Source organism: Vombatus ursinus, unplaced genomic scaffold (assembly GCF_900497805.2).
Source record: "Vombatus ursinus unplaced genomic scaffold, bare-nosed wombat genome assembly UNPS02014818.1, whole genome shotgun sequence".
Classification (NCBI taxonomy): Eukaryota; Metazoa; Chordata; class Mammalia; order Diprotodontia; family Vombatidae; genus Vombatus; species Vombatus ursinus.
The window spans coordinates 15,116,497-15,133,562 of NW_020954596.1; the positions used below are offsets into that span (position 1 = coordinate 15,116,497).

Below are 17,066 nucleotides of genomic sequence, written 5' to 3' on the forward strand. Positions count from 1 at the left end.
GAGGAGAAGAGCCAATCGCCTGCGTCGCTGCTACTAGCGCCTCCGGTTGCCCCGGGAAACCAAACGGAAAAGGAGAAGCCAATTCCCCCTCACTCATTTCCCCTGCCCTGAGTTTGGTTGTGAGAAAGAGGGGTGCGGATGTAGAGGGAAGGAATGGAACTGACCGAGGAGACGCCCATAAAGGCCCAGGCTCCTTTGGAAACTGCGGAGCAAAAGAGCGTGGAGGTGCCCGATGCCTCCGAGGCCGGGAACCCGGAGGGCGGGAGGCCGGAGGAAATGGCTTCGAAAGCCGAGCCGTCGGAGGGCGGAGAGCGCAGCGAGGCCGCGGAGATTGAACCAGCAAGCATGGAGGAGGCGGAGGAAGCCGAGGAGGATGAGGACGAGGCCGACGAAGATGAGGGCGAGGCCGACGAAGATGAGGGCAAGGCCGACGAGAATGAGGGCGAGGCCGACGAGGATGAAGGAAAGGCGGCGGCGGAGGAGATGCCACCGGCCTTCTCCGAGGCCGAGGCCGGGGAAACCGGCGCGGGAGGGGTCCCAGAGTCGGTGGAAGGCCTCCACGACGACTGGCTTGAGAGAGACGAGGCGAGGTGGACCGTGGGCGAGAACATGACGGAGAGCGACGAGTTCTTGGTCTCCTACGACAAGGACGAGGACGCCTACGAGCAGGAGGAGGAGGCCGAGGAGGCCTCCGATGAGGAGCTGAAGCTGCAGGAGCAGCAGCTGCGCAGCGAGCTCATGGAGCAGTATCACGGGCTGCTGTCGGAGCGCAACCGGATCCACCAGTACAACATCCACCTGCAGCACAAGATCTCCCAGGCCCTGCGCAAGAAGAAGAGCGCCGAGCCCAGCGTGGAGGTGACGGAGACCACCCCCGTGGAGCAGGACACCCCCGAGAAGGAGCAGGCCTACCAGCGCCACCTGGGCTCGCTGGGGGAGCTCAAGAAGCAGCACGTCGAGGACGTGGAGTGGTACCAGCACGAGCTCGAGCAGCTGCGGCAGCACTGCCAGGAGAAGGTGGCCCAGGTGGAGAAGGAGTGGAAGGCCTTCCAGGCCCTCAAGAGGCAAGTGATGCTGCAGGCCATGGGCAGCTGCCTGCCGGGCGGGAAGCCTGCCGCCCTGCGCGAGGTGGAGCAGATCCAGGCCATCGAGGACCGCAAGGAGAAGGAGATGAGCGCCGCGCGCCTGGAGAACGTGCAGCTGAAGCAGTCCCTGATGCTGCTGGAGGCCAGGATGAAGGCGCAGGAGGAGATGACGGAGGGGCTTCACCTCATCGACTTCGAGCAGCTCAAGATCGAGAATCAGACCTTCAACGAGAAGGTGGAGGAGCGCAACGAGGAGCTCTTGAAACTACACTACAAAGTCACCAGCAACGTCCAAATAATCACCCACGTGAAGGAGAAATTGCAGTTTGTGGAATTGGGGAATTTGCGCCTCAAGTCAGAGCTTATGGATATTGATGCCCAGGTGGCCCAGAAGAGGGACATCTTGACCAAGGCTAAGAAGGCCAGAGACAGCCTGCGAGTTGATAATGTCAAGTTACATCAGAAGTGTGGACTGCTGGGCAAAGAGATGCTCCTTCGGGACCTGGAGCAAAAAGTGGACCAAACCGAGTTGCTCAGCCAGAGGCTAGAAACACTTAAGCGCCAGCATGCTGGGCTGACACTCTCTTGCAAAGGACTCAAACAGAAAATAAAGGAATCCAAAGCATTCCTACCATCCTGAATATCAGAAACAACTGATACAGATCTTCAGCAAAACCTTTTCAGTTTTCAAAAGGAACTTAACCTTTAGTGGACTTATTTTTCAATAGGGTGCCATTCTTTAACATGCCTGTGGTAGTTATGGGAAAAAAAACCACCTATATTTATTGAAATATGTAGCTTACAATAGATTAGTAAGCATGACACTGAGCTGAGACAACTTATTTTAAATGGGTTGAACATCTTATAAATTTAAAACAGAGTCAAAGAAGCCAAGTACTGTGGTTGACTAAAAATTATCTCTTGGCTAAGTGTAGAAATAAAGGACAAAGCACCCTTTTAGTTCTGAACCATTCCACCACTGCAAATCATCAGCCACTACAGAATTTTCATTTCACTTTGATGAAGTACACAGAGAGGACCAGAAGCCTCACCTGTGAAAAAAGGCAAGGGAGGGGGTAGAAGAATAGAGAAAACTAACTTTACTTCCATGCATAAAGTGAATTATTAAATTTTTTCTAAAATTTTCAAGTCACTCAACTAAGCCCATTAAAATGCCTCTTAAATATTCATAAATATTTTAGATCTGCCATTCACTTAACTTGTCTATAAAATGTAATTTACAGACAAAAAAAATGGAAATAATTAGCAGAAAAATTAGTTTATTTTTCTCAGATGTACTTTTTCTTCTTGGCCAGGACTACTTCTCAAAATAATACTGGCATTAGTCTAAGCCTTAAATTAGGGCTCCTTTTCTCTTGCATTCTCTAAAAAAAAGTTACTGGTCTGTCAAGCAATTCGATCAAGGAGGTTATTTACAATAGAAAAGATGAGCAAGAAGAGGCATAGTTTAATGGATAAATATATTCTGCTTTAAGTAAAACCTTCTGCACCCATTCTCTATATTACATTACCAGATGCATGTTATAAGCAATCTAGAATCAATGAGATTGAATTTAGGTCTTAGACCTTCTCTGGGGGAACTGGAGATGTCATGGGATGGGTTCCCCACTCGTGACCATGTCATGGATTATATCAAAATAGAGGTTTGGAAAATTCTACTTCAAAAATCAGACTTTTTTGGTCTTGCAATTTTTTTTGAACACTCCTTTTTATAATATCAGAAGCACCCTCTTGGTGTTATAACTTTCTTATGTTCTATTTGGAGGTAATAAAGATGAACTGAAACATCTAATGACTTTCCATCCATGCCTTAAAAATATTTTGTAATCATGCCGTTGATGCACCGTCCTCATTTTATTAATACAAAGCTCAATAGTTCATTTCACTGGTAGCTTACTTTCCATTGCTTCCCACCCATAGTCCCATTTTCTTCTTTCCAGCTTCACCTGGACCTGAAAAGTGAAAGCCTTTCATGGAAGCCATTCATTTGCAAATGTTTTTCTTTGTGCCTCAAGGTATCAAGATACATTCAAGCAAGTGGATTGGCACACAGTGCAGAATACTATGAGTGACCTCCTCTGCAGCAGGTGGTACATGGTAATGAGGCTGTCCATTTATGGAGAAAATGCAAAAGTATGAGGACATGCGTTTTAAGTTGATTTTTAATTAACAGTTGTACTTAGCTATCAGGAAGGACAATGTAGTAGATAGAGCATTGGGCCAGGTCTAAATTCAACCCTAACTCATCTCCTTGAGTTCCTCTGACTGACATCTACAAAATGGGGATCAAACTCTTTGACCTCAGTCAGTTAACTTATTGAACTCTTACTGTCCACCAGGCACTGTGTGCTAAGTGCTAGGAATACAAAGAGTAAAAGCAGTTCTTTCCCTCAAGAAGCTGACATTCTGATGGGAGAGAATATACAAGTGTGTACAGAAAAAATATATACCAGATAAACTGGAGGTAAGCTCAGAAGGAAAGCAGGGGGTGGGGAAGTGGGGGGGGGGGGGTTGCCTCTTGAAGAAGGTGGGATTTGAAGGAGCCCAGGAGATGGACAAGTCAGGAAAGCATTTTAGGCATGGGGGCCAGCCAGTAAAAAGTCAGAAAGATCATAGATGTTCACTGCATTTAATGAATGAGGAAACTGAGGTCCAGGGAGTTTGTGACTTACCAAAAGTCACAGGTATAAAGTATCAGGGGCAGGATTCTCTAGGGCTTAATGTCAGGTAAAGTAATAAATGTGAAAACTCCTAATAGTAAAGAATTGTATACATATAGGCAATAATAAACTATTTTAATCCACACATTTTCCCCCCACCCCCGTTAACAAGTAGAGACTGTTGAAGGGTAAAAGAACCGGTAGTTAAGGTAACAGAGGTATCTGATGAACCTGGCTATGTGCCAAAGCCTAGATTTTTAAGGTGTTTAGATATCTTGACCAGGATATTATGTAGAGAATTAATGTTGCTCACGCAAGAGGGAAATTTTTAAGATTTATAAATGAATGTAAGGTTGTTGTTATGAAATTCTGTGACAAAACTCTACAGTGTATGTACTGTTATGATACAGAATTGGAAGTAAAAAATACCCTATACATTATTATTAGCCTGTAAGTGGGGTTTAGGTAGCACTGCTCAAGGGCATGAGTGAACCCAGAGTCCAGACAAGAGGTATGAAAATATAAAACACTAACTTCAATTGAAAATAAAACAAAAAACACTAATGCATTAGATATTAAGAGGCAAAAATGGAATGTCTCAATTGTCTTTAGTAATTTGATTTACTGAGCTTGTCCAACAGTCACAAGTGCTGCTGGTGTGTGATTTCTCTGTCCAGATTTATTAAAGTTCATTTACCCTCACCTTGGTTTGAATATTTTAACATTTAAATTCCATTCAGTAATATATTGACACATAGATGTTATGATGAAAGGTCTGTTTCTAAGGCAGTGGAAGAGAGAGGGTGACAGTCCCTGGTGCAGGGGCATGGTGTTAAAGTCTGGAAAATTAGGGAGACAAATGAAGAGAAGGCTAGCCTGAGCCTCTCCCAAAAAGGGAGGCCCCAGAGAGAACTCACTAGGAGAAAGGGAACTGGCTCAGCAGAGGGATGTTCCGGGGTAAGAAGGCTGTAGAGAGAGGGATGAATGTTTCAGGGTAAGACTACAGATGAGGCATGGTACTGAAATCCACAAAATCAGGGGCACAGCACATGACAGCAACACTATAAATGGGGAAAAAAAGGAAACTTTATGGTAAGAAGTGGAAGACAGACTACAAGTGTGGAATACTACACATACTATAACTGGGTCGATGTGTTATCCTTCTTTAGCTATTTTTTTCCTTTTTTAATTTGCTACATGGGATGGCTGGCTGAGTAGAGGTGGGTGGGGGGATATATTTAGAAATAAAAGGGAAAAAAGATAATTTAAAATATGTAAAAAGAGAGTCTAGAGTAGATGTTCTGAGGTTTTGTCAAGTTCTAATTTTCCAAGATTTTAAGGAACAAAAAATTAGTGGAGCACACCTTTTAGGTACAGTAACATCTCTAAAGACAGTTTTGTATCTAGTCATTAAGTTTGAACCTTTTGTGCATCAGTTTTCCACAGACTGTCATGGGAACTAAACTTGTATAAATATTACCTCTTCCTATCTAAACATGGTCCAAAGTGAGAAAGCAGGGTCCCTCCCACTTAGAAAACTTCCAAGGGATCAGGTCTCTGAATAGCATTTATGTTAAATGCCAAGCTCCCCCAATCAGCAGAGAGAGATTCCTGGAAATTCATACTCCTGAGTTCCATAGTGATAGGGGCCCTAATATTAGAGGAAGGAAAGTAAATCTGTCCTGGAACAAGTGAGTGATAAATGATCATATGACAGTTGGAAAAGACTTTAGCATTTAGTTCAACCCTTCATTTGCAGAATGTAGAAAATGAGCCCAGAGAAGTTCAACAATTTCCCCACAGTTACACAGATAAGAAAAGAGCAGAACTGGCTTTTAAAGATATGTGTATATATATATATATATATATATATATATATATGTGTGTGTGTGTGTGTGTGTGTGTGTGTATATATATATATATACACAATACATAAATATAAATAATATAGGCCCTTTAGATGAGTAGATTTAGTAGGGCTCTCCTCCTTTTGGGAGTTGGGAATGGTGCAAAATACTTGTGAAATGTCCATATTAGAATCAATATATACTCCATTTTAACTCTAAATCTCATGTTTTCTATAAAACCTTATTGCATATGTTCTTTCTATAGCATATAGCATATATGCGTATGGCATATAGTTATATTTTCCTTCCTTTCAGAGAGATCTCATTTTAAGGGGGGAGGGGTCTCAAACTAATGTAGCAATACAGATATCCCCTTAAAATCAGTTTAGTTTTCTCCAAATACTGGGAAATATTTGCCTGTACCCTTGAAAAGAAAGTCCTTAACTACCTTTGTAATAAAACCTATTAAAAATTCAGACAAAATACAGTAAGTTATTTCTAATCTAGAAGATAAGAATGTAATCTTTCAGCTAAAGTATACGAACAATGGACATAAAGCAATTTTACATGACTTTTATTTAATAAAACCACGTATTTACAGTCCAAAAAGTTTGATACACTCACCTAAACAAAAATGGAGAACTGTACAAGCAATCAAAACATGGTATGTAGTAAGTGTATCAAGAGTTATCTATAAGCAATTTGAATTATTTAAGACATTGAAAAATATAAGCAGTTATAAAGTACCTTTAAAATGAACTTTCTTTTAAAACTAAGTAAGACATTCTCACTAGTGATTGAAGATGCCAAGTTTGTTCTCTACTATAAAGTGCAGGTTGCACAAAATCCCAAACATGTGACGTCTTAGATTCTGGAATTGAGTAGCACATAAAGTGAAAAATGCAGACTTCTGAAATGTTGCAGCATTTCAATATTTGTTTTCCAGTTATTCTTAAGGAAAAGCCTGGTTCCTTTGGATGGGAACATCTACTGAAAAGAGGGCAAGTCCATCTGCCTTACAAGTTTAAACCTCCCAACACTTGAACAGTAAAAATTAAGTTGGCAAAATCTTAGGTGATCCCTGAATTGGTTATGAAAACTATTCTTCAGAACTTGAGACTGGGTCCAATCACAGGGTGTCAAAGACTCCTAAGCCAATTTCACATGCATCAATAATTCTATCCAAAGGAGTATTTTTTCCAAATTAGTCTAATGAAAAAAGTTAAACAGCTGAATTTTTAGACAGGTGAAAAATTTCACCAACTGTCCAAAGCTCATTATTGCATCACTTTTCTTCATTACTTAACAAATATTTATGTACACCAAGAAAAGATAGAAAATATATACATCCTCAGAGATCAGAAATCCTAAGTCATTGAACAAAAATAATTACACCTGTGGGTAATTAACAGTGCACAAGTGCTGTGGCAAGGCCCTTGGTCACAACCATGCCACTTTCAGTCTGTGTTACATTCAACATCTTGATTTTAGGAAATGGGCATCTGCAGGGGTTAGGGGCTAGAAAGGTTGGTAGGGCATCCAGTGGAAAAAGAATGCCTTCTCAAAAAAATTAAAATTAAAAATAGGCAAGTCATCTTTTTAAAGGCTGAGGCAAAAAGTGACATCAACAGCACATTACAAATCTCACTGGAGGAAAGAGTCAGCATTTTATAGCTGAACACATATCTAAAAAAGTTCATTCCAAAAAGGTAACAAACCACACATAGTGCAAGTATTCGATGTTAGGCATACTATGACTTCAGAAGCAGATACCTTCACCTGAAGATCTATTGACCTTTTAGTTGTCTATTGCATCTAGGCTGATCAAAAAAAAGAAGCAGCAGATTTGGGAAAACTATGGAAATAACCCCATAGTCAGGTTTGGATAGGCCTAAGACTTCTGATATACTCAAAGAGATCACCCACCAACAGCAACAATCTACTTAAGAGAAATATGAAATTGGGAGTGAGAAGTGTAAATAAGAGTAAACTTCCTTTTTCTTGTGTGGTATGATAATACTCAAGCACTTACGAGAAGGTCAAGCGACCACAATATGCTCTGAACTGGTCAAAACAGCACTCTAAGAAACCAAGAAGTTGATGGATCACTGGGCATTGTGTGGGAGAGAGGGGGAAAGTCATGGATTCACAAAGGGATTATCACCCATTTATAAAACTTTTGTCCAAAAAAAAAAAATCCTGTTTTATACAAGTGGAATAACTGAAGTTCTTAATTACATTACTAGGAAAACTGTCTGAAGGTAACCACAGACATAAAGGATTCTTATATCCTAGTTCAGAGCTATTAGATATACATTGATTCATTCTTCTGTGATGATGACAATTTCTAAAGCGCATGACGCCATACATTGAGGTAATCATGGGCACTTATGATTTATTCTGACATTCAGCTGATTAAGTCAGGGAAAGAAGTGGCCTTTCCCTCATGCATGACCCACTGTTGTGGGGTTTTCTTTTTGTTTGTTTCTGAGTGTGTCTGTCACATAGCTTGCATTCATACAGATATTGTATGAATATTGTACAGATATCTCATATGGTTGTGTTTCTTATGTTTCTTTCAACAAATAAAGGCTGTTTATGTTCTTCTGTCTACCAAGTTTTTATTTCCTCTTGGTATGATTGCCAATAGAGCAGGGGAACAGTTCTCCTCATCTGGGAGAACTTGGTACTCTTTGGATATTAAATGTGTCACTTCAAACAAACACATATGCTAAGAAACTTTATAAAGGCAACTTGGTAAAACTTTAAAACAAGCAACAGGTCTCTTGCCCAATAATGTGTAGATCTTTTGGTTGTATCAATACACAATCCCATTATCACTGAATGTTATCTTTGGTAAATGTGTTTTAAAAACATGACCCAGAGTTTTGGAAAAAAAAAACAGCTAATGAGATTAATACCTTCCTTAATGAAAATATGCAAACATGAACTGGTGTCACAGATTAAGAGATCTTCAAAATCACATTTCTTAAGCATTTTGGCTACAACAAGAGTGTATGAAGTACTTTCCAGCATTTCATATTGACTTGCTAAGATTTAATTAACTTGTATGGAAAATGAAAGGAAAAACTTAGTCATTGCCCTTATTCAAAATTGTGCACAGAGTGTGAGGGCTGTGTACAATCACACTGGGCCATCATGCCACTGAGCTTCTTAAGGCTAAGCCTTGGTTTACTCTTGAAAAGATATGTGTGGGAATGAGTTTTTAAGGCCAACTCCAGTACTATAAACAAAACCTGAAAATAATAAACTTGATGTTTCTCGGATGCCTGTATTCATTTGAAAGCAAGACATTTGCCACCTGGATACATCTGAAGTGTCAGTGTCTGAGGGAAGGGCTTCCCCTTTCCATGTCCCGGTTGTCTTTCTGCAATGCAAGCAGTACCTAGAAATCAGATGGGAGACAATTAACCAAAGGCTGCCTAGCATATGCATATACCTACAAGCAGTTACACGAAAGACATGACAGTCAAGGCGGTTACAAAAGGGGTTACAGTTTCACAGTGGATTTTACAGGGCTTGCTACAGGACCCAGAACAATTAAACAATTCAAGTAAGAAAACTTGCCACCTCAAAAACTTCTCAAGTTTTAACCTGAAAGATGCTGAGAAATAATGGTACTGATGGCTGACAGGTATAGAGAGCTTTATAATTGCCAAATGGTTTTATGCAAATTACCTCATCAGACCCAAATAAATAAAGCCTATAAGAACATATGGTATCTACAACTCTGTAACAATTTTCTGCTAATAGCTGAGGTGAGTATAGTATCTGTCCCTGAATTAGGATGATATATATCAATGAAATCCATATATAATCTTTAGAATTCATTTTAGCAAATAATTTCAACCTCTTGTCCCAAAGTAACATGATTTTTATATTAATAAGAGGAAAAAACAAACAAGCCATACAAAACCCATTACAAATATCAGAGTAATGAAAAACAAATTTCTACATTAGCCATGTCCAAAAAGAAAAAAAGAAAATATGTTTCAGTCTGCATTCTTAATCTATCAGCTCTCTACCTGGAGTTAAATGGCATATTTCATCATGAGTTCTTTGGAACTGTGATTAGTCGTTGTGCTGACCAGAATTCCTAAGTTCCTAAAAGTTGATTATCTTTACAATACTGCTGGTTCTATATAAATTGTTCTCCTGGTTCTCACTTCACTTTGTCTCAGTTCATGTAAGTCTTTCCATGTTTTACTGAAACGATCCCTTCATCACTTCTTATGACAATAATATTCCCAATCATAACTATTCCCCAGTTGATGGGCATCCCCCCAGTTTCCAATTCTTTGCCACCACAAAAAGAGATGCTCTAAGTATTTTACATTCGAGTCTTTTTTCCTTTGTCTTTGATCTCTCTGGGGTATAGTGGTATTGTCTGCATCAAAGGGTATACACATTTTAATACTTTTATGGGCATGGTTCCAAATGCTCTCCAGAATGGCTGGACTAATTTCCAAATCCACCAATAGTGAACTGAAGTACCTATTTTCCCACAGCCCTTCCATAATTTGTCATCTTCTGTTTTTGTCATTTTAGCCAATCTGAGGGGTGTGATAGGGTATGTCAGAGTTGTTTTAATATGCATTTTTCTCATTATGAATGATTTAGACTGTTTTTTTAAATAGGTGGAGCAGTGGATAGAGTGCTGGACTGGTATCAGGAAAACTCATCTTCCTGAGTTCAAATCTGGCCTCAGACACTGACTAGCTATGTGACCCTGGGCAAGTCACTTAACCTTGTTTGCCTGTTTTCTCATTCGTAAAATGAACTAGAGAAGGAAATGGCAAACCACTCTAATATCTCAACCAAGAAAACCCCAAATAAGGTCATGAAGAGTTGAGACATGACTGAAAAATGACTGAATATTGATAGTTTTGATTTCTTCCTCTGAAAAATGTTAATTCATATCCTTTTACCATTTGAGGGATGGCTCTGATTCTTGTATATTGGACTCCATTCTACATATTGTTTAGAAATGAGATCTTTATCAGAGAAACTTGCAAATGTTCTCTCACTTTGCTGCTTTTCTTCTAGTTTTGCCTGCACTGGTTTTATTTAGTTTCCAATTAATTTTTAATCTATGCTTCAAAGGCCTTTATTAAATGTAACTTCTATTATAATATGGTCAGAAAAGTGCATTTAATTTTTCTGCTTTTCTGCATTTGTTTGTGAGGCTTTTATGCCTAATACATGGTCAATTTCTGTGAAAGTACCATGCACAGTTGAGAAACAGGTATACCTCTTTCTATTCCCATTCAATAAGTCCATAATAAGTCAATAAGTCTCCAAAAGTCTAGCATATCTAACTTTTCTAAAATTTCCATTCATTCCCCTCAACTTCTTATTTATTTTATGATTAGACTGATCTAGGCCTGAGAGGGATAAGTTCAGTTCTTCCACTATTACAGTTTTACTATTTCCTCCTGTAACTCATTTAGATACTATGTTAGTTGATGTATATATGTTCAGTACTGATACTAATTCACTGTCTATGGCACCTTCTAGTAAAATGTAGTTTCCTTGTTTATCAGTTTAAATTAGGTCTATTTTTACTTTTGCTTTGTCTGAGAGTTGACTTCACTTAAGAACAGTAAGGTTCTGCTCCACACTCCTTATTTTAGCTCCATGGGTATCTTTCTGTTTCAGGAGTGTTTCCTGTAAAGGGCACACTCTTGGATTATGGTCAGTCTCTAATCCATTCTACTATCCACCTCCTTTCACATTCTGAGTTATGATAGCAAACTGTGTACTTGCCTCCATCCTAATCCAACATACTTATCCTCTTTTTCACTCTGTCCCTTCTTTAACAGTTTGTTTTACTTCTGACCACTGCCTTCCCTCATCTACCCTTTTTCTTCTTCCCCTAACCCTTTTCTGTTAACCCCTTTCCCTCCTACTTTCTGGTTGGGTAAAATGAATTTCTCTCCCCAATTGTGTCGATATGCGTATTCTTCCCTCCTTGAACCTGTTCAGGCAAAAAAGAGGTTCAAGTGTAGCCCACTCCTTTCATTGCCTTTCTTCCTTGTATAAACTCTTCGTCGTGCACTCAATTTACGTAAAATAATTTTCCACATCCATCCTCTCCTCCTCGTCTCTCCCAACGCATTCCTCTTCCCACTCTTCCATTATTCTTTGGAGATCATCCAAACATAATCAAACCCAGGCCCTCTGGTTAATTACCCTTTTTCTAAGAGCCCTGGTAATGATAAAGGTTTGAGGGGTTACTTGTTTCATCTTCCCATATAAAACTATAAATAGTTTAACTTTATGTATTCCCCTGGGCTTGTGTCTAATCTGCATTTTTCTTTGAGGCTTTATGTGTAGATGTTTTCAAGTCACTGACATCCTTCTGTGTTCTGAGCTTCCCTATCACCATAGTGGCTCAAGTTCTTTGTTTTTTGTTTTCCTTCTTTCTTTTTTTTTCATCGTTCATTCTTCTGGTTTACTTCTTAACTATGTATGTTAGTGTTAGGCTCTGCTCACTTCTAGGGCAGGGCAAAGGGAGGGAGAGAGATATCCAGTCTGAGCTTCTGTTCTTCTATGTCTTTCAACTGCTTTCATAACTTCAGAAGGGACCCTACAAGTTTTCACTGCTTCCAAAGTGGCACGAATCAAAGACAGGTCTGTTCCTTGTCCTTTGATCTGAGCTGTGCAAGTTTTTGACTCAAGGTTAGGTTTGTTGGCTTGTGCACGGCTGAGTTTCAATAAATTGCTGCTAAACCCCATCAGCCACTGGAAGGATCTGCAGGTTCAAAACAACTGAAGTGCTGGCTCACCTTTGGTCTGGGACCCTCCTGCCCTGGTTATTCCACTTCAGGCTTATGTGTTGGGCGAAAGGCTAGAACTGACTCGTTGCGCTGCTCCTAGACTGACTGCCACACAGCCATGTTTCTAGAACTTGTTCTGTGTTCAGTACTCAGCTAGGGCCCTTATCACAAGCACTTTTCTCCACCCTGGATCTGTGACCCAGAATTGGCTCATGTGAGACACAGCTGCCGGATGGCAACCATTCCTGCATCCAACGCTGGTTCAGAGATCCCCTGGGATCTCTTTCTTCTCTGGCACTCTCCTCCCTGGTGCTCTGTCTTAACTTCCTTGGGTGCTGGAATGCTCCCACTTCAGCTGCCACTGCAAACTCCTGGCCAACCCCAATGTTGGGAGACCTCTCTGTCTAAGTAACCAGGGCTGCAAAAATGACTCATTGTGACTTTTTTCTTGGCTTTCTTTATCAGAACTCTGGCGCATTAAAAAAAAAAAAAATGTGCTAGACCAGGTAGACAAAAATGCTTGTTCTGCTTCACCATCTTGATTCTGCCAGTATTTAGTTTTTATGACCATATTATCAAAAAGAAATCTAGCACTATCATAAGCACTAACACCTTTTAGGATTTCCCAATTCAAACTACTTTGAATTAAAGAAACAATTAAAAAATGATGCAAACATCACTGATACTAATAGATACAACTCACACTTGTATGGCGCTTTACAGTTTACACTTGCTTCGAAATGACCCTGAGAAATAGGTGGTGGAAGTACAATTTCTATTTTACAGATGAGGAAACTAAGCTATAGAGAAGTAATATACCTTGACTAAGGTCACACAGTAAATGACAGAACTGAGAGAACCTCGCTCTTCTTCCTCCACATCCAATGCTTCTTACACCCCATACAGCCTTCCTAACTCCCCCCCACACAGACACACACACATAGCCTCTACCAAAGAGGGCCTATTAAGGGTATACACAATATTTATATAACCTAATCTGAGTGCTAAGGGTCACGTATAAAAGAGCTAAACTTTGTGTATATTTGGATTTACTTTTCAAAAAATTTACCAGGAAACACACGTAGTAGAGAAGGTATGTCACCATTACTGGTGATGGTGGCAAACATCATGACTTTATGAACAGGAACAAAAAACTACTAAGATCTATTTCTATATCATTTCAAAAATGGACTTGGTAGTGGTATTTCCAAGAGCCTCAGACTAATATGGCAAAGATCTTGGAGTCCAGCACCAAACAGCTGGCTCAGGCCACTTCTTGTTTTACACTATCCCAAATCACCCATAACACCAAAATAAAGGGTCTCAAAGAAAAGGAGGGGTTAGAATTGGCATCAGTATTAATGTTCAAACAGAATCAACATTAGCAATAGACTGACACTAACGTTAGATTGTAAGATCCATCTTTTGTCTCTTTTTGTAATCCCAGCACTTAGCACAGTACCTGGCACATGTAGGCATTTAAATGCTGACTGACTGATTGAAAATGATGCATTCAATTCCCAATTGTCCATAACAGTCCACAACCTATTCTCTTCATTCAACTCCCAGGCCAAACAGTTATGCAGAAGAAATTGGGAAAATCATCTTAAAACACTAACGCAGATTATCATTATCATTTCTGGGGCAAACAACCCCAAGAATTCAAGATTCATTCAATAAATAAATACATATATTGAGGTGCCTAGGATGTGCCCTACACTGTAAGAAAGGGGTGGATTTGTTAATAATTTCCTGACACGTCTAATGTTTCGTGCTTTGAAAAATACTTTCACAACCATTATCTTTTGTTTATCCTTAACAACTACTCTTCAAGAAAGGTGGGGCAGAGGTTTTTTCCCTTTTTAGAGATGGGAAGCAAGTCACAGGTTTTAAATACCAAATGGGTACATTTAACCTGCACTTTTCTTTAAAAGGTAAACATTCAATAGAATAATAGGATCATAGTAGAAATTGCTATTGAACGAAAAATGAACTTGGAGCCCCACACTCACTTGCCCAGGCCCAGCACTGCTACTTTTTAGCCATCTGGCCTTGGGAAAACCAATTTATATTGCATGCACCTAATTCCTTCATGTGTCAAATCGGGATAATACAGAAACTATCGATTTCAAAAGATTGTGGTGAGGAGCAAATGAATTAACATGGGAATGGAAGCCCATAGAGGTTAAGCATCTTGTCAAAGACTGCAGAGCAAAGTTCCAAAGGAGTACGGCCAAGGTTTCCTAACTCCTCATGTAAAGATAGTATGCTTACAAGCTTTACTATTTTCTCTCCCAAGATTTCAAATAAAACAGATTTCAAACTCACTTATTAATTGAATTACATTGCTCTATCATACAGCATGCATAAAGTGCAAAGAATCTAGATCTGAGAGTCCAAAGAGCTAAGTTTATTTTCCAGTTCTGACACTTAGCACACAGTCTGGCACATAGTATGTGCTTAATAAATGTTTACCAACATGCTATGTAATCACAGCAAAAATCACTTCCCTTCAGTTTATTCATCTGCAAAATGATAATAATACTTAACTCTGCCTCACAAAGTTGTTGTGAGGACAGAGATACATGAACTTTAAGATACAATAAAAATTGAAATCATTATTCTATTTTTTGCCTAGTGAAGTCATATATTTAAAGGGAAACTTTTAAAATAGTAGAGAGTTATTTACCTGAGCCCACTTTTTGTTTCTACTTTGCATCTGAATTGCAGCAATAGATGTAAAGAACTCTTCTGAAGGCAAATCTTCTGGTAACTTGGTAAGGAACTGGGCTATGTGAATAAAATCCATTTTGGTCAAAATATCTTCAAACAGTTTGAGTATTCCCAGGGCAGTACGGAAAAGAAACTCTTCACCATCACGGCAGAACACATCCCATATTCGACATGCCAGATCAAGTGGCAAAGATTTACTGTACAAGGTAAAAATCCTGAAAATGAGAGGACAAGTTTTTCAGGTCTGGGATCAGGCAAAAAGAAAACTCCTAAATACAGTCATAGTCTGAACCTTTTAAAAACAAGTATACCTAAAACAGAACCCCTGGTTTCTTTCTTTGGTATGAGTTGGCTAGGATCTGAGATGATTTTAAAGAGCAGTTACGCATGTTTCAAGTCACTGACATTGGAAAAACTATTCTTTGTCCTAAAACAATTCATTCCATGATGCTAATAAAGAAAAAAAAATGCAGCAGCCCTGTGGTTCAGTGGGTAGAGCACCAGACTTGGAGTCAGGAAGATTTGCATTCAAATCTGGCTTCTGACATGTATTAGCTGTGTGACCTTGGGCAAGTCACCTAAACCCCATTTGCCTCAATTCCTCATCTATAAAATGGGGGCACACTGGAGAAGGAAATGGCAAACCATTCCAGTATCTTTGCCGAGAAAACCCCATGGACAAAAGTCCAAAAGGTCACAGAGTCAGACATGACTCAGTGACTGAACAACAAATTAAAAAAATAAAAAGTTAATGATACCTTTGCTTACATTTTCAAATTTTACACACAAATGTACTTATATAAGCACTGTGCTTTTCAAATACCAAATGCCAAATTCATTGGCATTATTCCATACTAAACAGTACTGGAATTACTGAAGAAATACAAGTTATTTAAATATATTGCTACATAATGCATCTAATTCCACATACATGACATTCCAAGAAAGGGCAATGCGGTTTTTCCCAGCAGGGGTCAGCAAAGAAGCAAAATTAATTTTTCCAGTAAACTGACCTGTGACTGCTAGAAGCTCACTGCTAAACATACAATAAAATACAGGCAGGCCTTACTTCAGGAATACTGAGAATACAACTAGAGAGACCAAAGATTAGGGGAAAGAGCAAATGCTTTACAAAAGAATTTATTAAGTTTTCTATTAATAGTTAATTCCTCTAGTGCATTTAAAAAATAAATTGATATATTTTTCTATAATCTATTTCATACAGAAAATTATGAAAACTGAATTATCTCCCAATCTACTTTAGGACTCACTGGTTTTTTCCCTTCCAAAGCTGTTACGAGTTTCTATCATTTCACATGCCATATCTGAATGTAACCCTAAAGCTATTGTGGAGCTTATTTAGTGAAGTACTACGGTTACACTGTATGAAAAGCCAGTTAACTTTCTAAGCCCAGTATTACAATTCCAGGGTGATAGATTTCAGCAAGAAAATTACCCTGCATTGGCTTCAAAAACCAAGTAAGCATAACAACTCAACAATGATTAAGGACATCAGGAAAAGGGTAGAGTTTGGGGTGAAAGATACTGAATTCTGCAAATAATAACCCATTTATTCAATCACTATCATGTCGCCTCAAACAGGGGCACCCCTGTTCCAAACGTGCCCCCTACAGAAAACTCTTCTTTCACACGTTCTCTTCACTGAACATCTTCTATGACAGTGGCAAACACTGTTGGTGAGCATACATCATTCTATTCTATGCATTGATTAATATTAATAGTCATAGAGTCACAAAGTTACCTACTGTTTAATCTGTTCAGAAATCTTAATGTGATTTTAACACACACACAGGAGATACCCTTCTAGAGGAAAGCCTTTAAAATTGCATTTTACTGGACCCAAATTAAACACTTTTTTTTTTCAAGCACAATCTGTAAGCCCAAGGGCAGTTGTTTGCC

At 39.4% G+C, this 17,066-nt stretch overlaps 2 protein-coding genes across 3 annotated transcripts in view; one reads left to right on the plus strand and one right to left on the minus strand.

The window, feature by feature from the left end:
• The first annotated feature begins 153 nt into the window (after positions 1-153).
• Positions 154-2,863, plus strand: CCDC96 (coiled-coil domain containing 96). Its single transcript, XM_027836605.1, has one exon. It carries the CDS (start codon positions 154-156, stop codon positions 1,723-1,725), a length of 1,572 nt encoding a protein of 523 aa, XP_027692406.1. The 3' UTR covers positions 1,726-2,863.
• A 5,990-nt stretch (positions 2,864-8,853) lies between these two features.
• The window catches only part of TBC1D14 (TBC1 domain family member 14), a 108,638-nt gene continuing 100,425 nt past the window's right edge, over positions 8,854-17,066 (minus strand). For both annotated transcript variants that reach the window (XM_027836171.1, XM_027836172.1), the window contains 2 exons: positions 15,103-15,361; positions 8,854-9,019 (listed from right to left, as the gene is read on the minus strand). In XM_027836171.1, the coding sequence (XP_027691972.1) occupies positions 8,954-9,019; positions 15,103-15,361 (325 nt within the window). In that variant the 3' untranslated portion in view covers positions 8,854-8,953. The remainder of the gene's footprint in view (positions 9,020-15,102; positions 15,362-17,066) is intronic.

Bases quoted from the DNA above. Each gene is read 5' to 3' on its own strand.
- CCDC96 (XM_027836605.1), top strand. From the start codon at position 154: ATGGAACTGACCGAGGAGACGCCCATAAAGGCCCAGGCTCCTTTGGAA.